The 7,500-nt window shown below is 40.5% G+C and overlaps 1 protein-coding gene across 1 annotated transcript in view; it reads right to left on the reverse strand.

The window, feature by feature from the left end:
- The window catches only part of LOC138000519 (lipase member H-A-like), a 21,734-nt gene that overhangs the window by 6,005 nt on the left and 8,229 nt on the right, over nucleotides 1–7,500 (reverse strand). The window contains exon 5 of the mRNA XM_068846982.1: nucleotides 4,237–4,425. Within this exon, the coding sequence (XP_068703083.1) occupies nucleotides 4,237–4,425 (189 nt within the window). The remainder of the gene's footprint in view (nucleotides 1–4,236; nucleotides 4,426–7,500) is intronic.

Below are 7,500 nucleotides of genomic sequence, written 5' to 3' on the forward strand. Positions count from 1 at the left end.
GCTGTTTTGACGCACAAAGATAACAGCATAAATAAGTTGACCGAGACAATCAAGACCTTCACCAATCCCTTTTCATCAGACCAGAACACCAACACCGATCTGTACAACTTGGTCACAAAAATTGTGATGAATGAGAAGACGAAGAAAGATCTTGTTAATCATAGTGAAAAAGGGAGAAAGCTATTCAGTGCTTTTGTACAAGATAGGATCAAGACAGGAAAGATCAACCTCTGGGCTCCTGTAAAGAAGCGCAATCTTCTTACTTGGAAAACGAGTGCTAAGGTCATCAAAGTCAAAGCTAAAGACACGATCATCGAGTTAAGGGAGGACAGAAATCTGTTTGCTCGTTTGGCGATGGTGCAAGAGCCGCCCAGAAATTGACATCCAAGAGGCTGCTGGCTTATATGAGTTCACTGTTGTCCCAAGATCTTTGTTTGCACGAGATGGTACCATGTTGCATTGTTCTTGCAAGAGTGCCCTTTATGCATATCCTAGAGAAGGCAGGTGGCCCTAGTACTAATACACAAGAAATCACCGCACGATTCAAAGTCGCGATTGTTGATGGAATGGCCGAAGTCCAGTCACTTGACAAGCCAGAGTGGATCAAGAACTGTAGAGACTTGGTTGAACATTTCACGAATCGCTTGCTTGTAAAGTATAATGATTTACAAGAGCTCCACATAATCTTCGACAGATATGATGTACCATCCTCACTAAAATCAGCAACACGAGTCAAATGACAAGGTGGCCATGCTCCTATTTATTATCGCATCACTGATTCTACCCACATCGCCAAGGTGCCGATGAAGAAGCTTCTTTCTTGCTCATTCAAAGACCAAGGGCGAACTTACTACGTTTCTCGCAAAGAATGTGAAGGATAATGCTAATGGGAGACAAGTCGTTGTGGCATGGGGAACGGAATGTGAGGCAACGCACAGAGACGTCAGGTATTTACTAAGTACACAAGAAGAAGCCGATACTAATATTATTATACATGCTCTGTATGCCTCTGCTCAAGGTGCTACCCAACTCTCTATATATTCTCCTGACACTGATGTTCTTGTTTTGGCTCTCCGACGGTATCCAGATTTGTGCTCGAACTCTTGCTTTGTTACTGGGACCGGCAGTAGTCGTAGAGTTATCAACTTGAAGTCAATCGCAGATGCCCTTGGGCCCACTAAGACGGCTGCGCTGCCAGCATTTCATGCGTTGACTGGAGCAGATGTTACTGGGAGTTTCTCTGGAAAGGGAAAAGCCACTTGTTGGGATGAGTTTGATAACGCCAGCACTCCTATCTTGCAAGCTCTTGCTAACTTCGGTTGTGGGGAACAGCCAGATGACGGTACAAGAAGTGGAGTGGAACAGCTGGTTTGTCGGATGTACCAACCAAAGACAGATATCAAAACTGTCAAAGCCCTCAGATGGTCCCTCTTTAAGAAAAATCAAGCTGAGTCTGAGAGGTTGCCGCCCACACAAGCTGCTCTCCATCAAGCCACAATGAGAGCGCACTACCAGCTTCTTGTTTGGAACAACGATCATGTAGCAAACCCGGTGTTGCCCTCACCAGAAGGCTATGGATGGCAAGATGAAGATGGAAAGTGGGTACCAGTCAAGACAAATCTTCCACCAGCTCCAGAGGCAATTATACAGCTTGTCTGATGCAAGTGCGCCAAGTCCCGTTGCTCTTACAACCGTTGTCCGTGTCAAAAAGCCGGACTTGTCTGTACTGATCTCTGTCTGTGTTCTGCAGATTGCCAGAACGAGTATGCTGAGAGTGATGATGAGTATGATGAAGAAGAAGTCGAACAGGAAATTCCATAGGAATGGACAACAGAACAATGTATATAGATATTCAGTAAGACTTTCATGACTGTATATATAAAATAGCAGTAGTCGCTATTTTCATTTTCTGCCCTTGTTCCACTATACATGCGAAAATGAATACATGGAACCAGTATCATAAGTTGGCAAAATTATTGATTATGTGTACAAGATAGATTCTCAAATGGAGCCTCCGCAGTATTTGCTTTATCCGTCTCGTCCCTGTGCTATGGGCCATAGGACAATGATTACTTGAAGTTTTTATATCTGAACTCGGATAACCATATATGTATCTGCCTAGAAGTTGTTAATACATTTGGCAAGACAAATGCCATCCTACACGATGCTACCAGATATATCCAGCCTCGTTTCCATGCATGGGGTCACGTGATACTACAAAGTGGCACCAATCGGTGCAAGATGTCTAACTGACTAAGGTGAGCAAGTTTGGCATGATAAACTTTTGTTCTTAGGCCATCGTAGTATCTGCAGCAGTACGTGTCTAGACATAATGAAAAGTAATAGCTAAAACAGCAATAACTTCTTAACAGCAATATTAGTAGTGAAAAGTTATTGCTGTTTTAGCTATTACTTTTCATTATGTCTAGACACGTACTGCTGCAGATCATTTTTCTCAGTCTAGGTTCCAGACTCCTATTGTTTACGATATATATATAGTTTTTAAAAATTGTAACGGTCACTTTTGAAATTGTGTGTTGACTAGCATACGAAACGTCAAGTTTTATAAAAATGCTTTGGAATACAATGTTTATCACCGCTGTTTGTGTTATTTTTTTGGCATGATAAGGATTTGTTTTTGACAAATTTATGGAAAATTATGTGTTTCAGCCTCGCTTTGATGCGTAAGGTCACGTGACCTATGTAAATTAGCATAAATCAACAGGGAGGATCATGTCCAATCATGTGAGCAAGTTTCGTGGATATATGTGTTTTAGCCTCGTTTCCATGCTGGATTTCATGGGTCAGAATTTAACCGCCCCTTAAAAATCGTCTGAGCAAGTTGCAAAGCTGGCACCAAAACTTTTCATGTTTAGTAGGTCCTAATGAACACTTTTACACTAGGTGCTTACTTTCAGCACGAACTTCACACGGGACCACATTTGCTCCCAGACTAAAAGCAAAGATTGAAACCCGAAGCGTCTTTTTTGAATGGCGTCTGCCTTTATTACGGCAAGGACCTAAAATGGGATCGTGACTAAAACACCACACAAGCACATACGAGTAACATACGAATGACATACGAGTACACACGACTAAGTATGGTAATGTACAGGCTATATACGAATACACTGGTTACATATGAATGCATAGGAGTAATAGATATGAAATGTACCATTTTTTTCTTTACATTTCATTTTTACATGTGCATGGGTCATGTCTTGCATACACACCCGAGTGCGCGCAAGTGCCACATTAAAAAAATATATTGTTGTGTATGCAACGTTTATTTATCATTGAATTAAATTCATAGCGATATATCGCTATAGGTGAGGCAAACGGTAAATCTAGTACATTTACCACAAAATAACAATCGGCTACACAAACACCCTGTGCAGGCCCCCTCTGGTTTTCCCACGTAAAATGGAAAGAGCTCTATCTGTTGGGAAGAATTTGAATTGAAGAATCATTGGCTGATCCCTGCCGTTTGCCGAATACTTTCCAAAGGTCACTATTAACCTTTGGCCATACACTTCTATAAAGTATAAGGTCTCACCTTCTGTGGTGTCCCTAAGTCGTTTCTTATCTTTCTGATATTGGTTGTGAATCATAAGTTAACGCCTTAAAATTGATTTTAAAATAATTTACACATCAATTTACTCACCAATGCCGATTGGTTTCACATCTTCGTGGACAGACACCGTTTCTCCCTTAAGCTGTACTTTGGACTGTACTTTAGTCTTTGAGTGTGGTACACATGTGTGGCGCATGTGTGTGGTATGCGTGCGTGTGGCACTTGCGCGCGCTCGCTTGTGTATGCAAGACATGACCCGCGCACGTGTAAAAATGAAATGTAAAGAGAAAAACGGTACATTTCATTTGTATTGCTCCTATGCATTCGTATGTAACCAACGTATTTGTATATAACCTGTATATTGCCATATTTAGTCGTGTGTACTCGTATGTACTCGTATGTCACTCGTATGTTACTCGTATGTACTCGTATGTTACTCGTATATACTCGTATGTTATTCGTATGTACTCGTATTTTACAGATATGTACTCGTGTGGGGTTTTAGTCACAATCCCTAAGATGGATGCAAAGGTGGGTGAACTTTGAAACGCACCTGATGGGTTTCAAACCGGAGTGCTCAGTAGGGTGGGGAGCGCTGGAGATATCCGCTACATTACACACGCCACCTTCAAATAAGAGTTCTGAAATTTACGAAAACGTACCCGTTGGGTCATTCGCACAGCCCGGTTGATAGCTGCCACCATTTGGGAAATAGTCAGCATGGCCCACGTGGTCTGGAGTTCTTACTACACCCATGTTTGTGTGGATGACATCGACGTATTGCCCATCAGTCTTATCCAGATGAACGTCATTGTCGCTTCCAGTGTAAAATGGCAAGGCGGGATCTAAACCTTGACGCATTGAAAAAAAAAAAACAAGACGAATTTAGGAAGAATTCCTGTTTTTGTAATATGTAGTCATTTACGCTTTCCTTAACTGAAGCCCTTTCATTATTATCTCAGCCGCATGATTTTCAGGCACACGTTACCTATACTAAAGATTGGTTCCCGTTTCATCTCGAACAATTATTATAGTTTTTGTTTGCTTTAAAAATGAAGCTTTCATTCAATTTGCACACGTTTTAAATCATTTCACAGACTCTCGAACCGCAAATGTTGCCGGTCAAATCAGGGCTCAGGTTGTATCCGTTTTTACCAAGGTTAGATTGGTTATCCACATTTTACCTAGGGTGTATATGCACTCTGCATTTATTCATACACTTAACTATATTCAGCTCAGGATCAACATGAAAACATAGTACGGGAACAAAGAACTGTACTATACACTTACCGGTACTCGAACTCGGACCCTCCAGATCTTCACCACTACACTACAACTGACAACGAACTGTGTTGGGTTGAGCGCCTAAACCCAATACAGTTCTTAAAAGAAGGCAGTGTGGCCCAGTGGTTAGGGCGTTTGCCTTGAGATCCGGAGATCCCGGTTTCAAGACCCGCTCTGACCACTCGTTGAATTTGTTTCTGGTAGTCCCTGGTTCAACTTCCCAGCTGCACTTGTAAATAGCCAACTGGTTTGCCTCCGGAAAGTTGGGATTCTTAACAGTTGTTGTTTCATTGGCCCTGGAAAGCCCTCATGGGAGGCGGTCAATTAAGTATGTATATCTTTGATTGCCTGTATCTTTGTATATATCTTTTATTATTTACTTTTCCATACTAAGTCAATTGATATCTATGTATAATAACCGTACCAGAACTAATCCTAACCTGACCCTAATTTTTCTGTAGGCTTAATTTAGGCTTCAAAAGAAGTTTCGTCGATTCACTGATCTGAGTGCGTATTCAACCTAGATAAAACGAGGTTTACAAATTTAACCTAGGCAACAACGGATTCAGGAATGAAGGGGGTAGTTTCTAAAGAAACTTTGGTGCTGCGTCGGTGGGAAAGCAGTATACAAAAATTTGTTTTATCAATGGAGTTGATAACGTAAATTGGCCACCGTACAGAGATTCTAAAAGCTGACGTTTCGAGCGTTAGCCCTTCGTCAGAGCGAATCGAGGAATTAAGGGGTTACGTGTAGTTTTTATAGTAGAGTAGGAGGTACGCTATTGGTGGCAACATGGCAACGTGAAAAATAGGAATATATTAGTTAAATGAAAAGCGTTCGTTAATGCCGTGAGGATTAAGGGTGCCGATTTTGAAGATCAATTTTTGTTCTAGCTTCTTGCCGCTTTCCGTCGTACCTAGATGTAGGGAAAGGCCGCAGATTGCCATGCGTTTGGAATGGTTGGAATGGTTACGGAGATTAAAATGACGAGCGACTGGCTTAGATGCATCTTTGTCATTCTTCTCAAAATCGCGAAGGTGTTCGCGAAGGTGTTCGGTCACCTAGTCGTCTACCTGTCTCGCCAATGTATAATTTATTGCACAACGGATTCAACTTGAGAACGGATTTTATCGGCAACCTAAACACTAGGAGTTCTTCTAGACGAAACTTTTTTTGTAATTTGCTTGTAAATAGTCTAATGCAACCAGTTCTGCATTATACAATATGGTCTGGGGGGAATTTTACGAGAAAATAACCAACGCCTAGAAAAGCTGCTAAATGGACTTGCTCGTATTATTATACGGTTGAAATGGAGCACAAATAGAGAGAATTCTGCACTGGCGTTTCAGGTATTGATTTGGATAGACTTAGCAGGTTTAGACAAATGCACAAGAGTATAATTATTATAGTATTTAAATGCTTCCATGGGCTAGTTCCATCTTATTTATTAATAAGTAATTATTTACCAGGAATAGTAATTTTCATTCTTGTAATCAGCTAGAAAATATAGGGAACTTCATTTTCCCAAACCTAGTAAATTAACTCTTAATAAAAGGTAATTCAGATATTAGGGATCACTTATATTTAATTCGTTACCTAATTATAACGAAATCAAGGAAATCTCCAATTTAAGCTGTATTTTGAAAAGTCGCTTGAAATAATACTAGCGTCTTAGGTATTGAAATTTTGAATTAATTTTAACTTTATTTATTTATTTTATTTGTTTTTATCATATTTTGTTTTTATAATATATAATTTTATATTTGGCCAGGTTGGGATGAAGATGGGCGGATACTTCATTGTAAATATTGACTGTATGCATATGCATTTCCCCTGGATGCCACAGGTTTTTTCTCTCTTAGAGCGACGGCATAGCGAGTCGCGAAGCGGCGAGAAAAACCCCTGGTACAGGTCGTCGAGTTCTTTGAGAAGGACGGTCCAATGGGATGCCATTTCATATTCCCAGAGTCAGATTTTGACCCTAACAATTTGATTGGTTCCAGGAACTTGTCAGTTCTAAGGAGTACTCTGATTGGTTTAATTGCTGTCAACCTGATTCCTCGTGCCCACTATGGCCATAATCGAAACGCTGCAGAGTTCCGGAAATCGAGGCTTTGAAGGCAGAAAAAGTGCAGTGGGTTCTATATTATTTTTATTATTTTTTTATTCGCAGATGTCCGCCAAAATTCAACTTCGGAATTTGAGTTTTTATCTTCACATTCGACATCGAAGTTTTATATGGAACATTGAATTTTTGAATTTGACATCGAAGTAAATAAGACGAATGTACCTTGGAAACCGAACATGCTGATTGGTAGGTTATATCACGTATGAAATTACTGAGTTTTCTCGATGTCAATCAAACAGGGTATGGAACTGAGGTTCTCAACGGCCTGTACCAGAGGTTTTTCCTTGCCTATTCCATCGCTCTGAAAGAGAAAAACCTCTGGCAGCCAGGGTAACATGCATTGGGCCCCTATGGATAATTATCAGCCAAGTTGGTGAATAGGCCACCCTTACGCGTTAAATAAAGTCTTTGTTTGATAGTTTGTTTTGTAAAGTATCTTTTCTCCTTGGAGGTCATATTCTTAAATGTTTATTTGGGGATAGGACTTTCTGGAAAAAAACTAATTTAACAGGA

Source organism: Montipora foliosa, chromosome 4 (genome assembly GCF_036669935.1).
Source record: "Montipora foliosa isolate CH-2021 chromosome 4, ASM3666993v2, whole genome shotgun sequence".
NCBI classification, from domain to species: Eukaryota; Metazoa; Cnidaria; class Anthozoa; order Scleractinia; family Acroporidae; genus Montipora; species Montipora foliosa.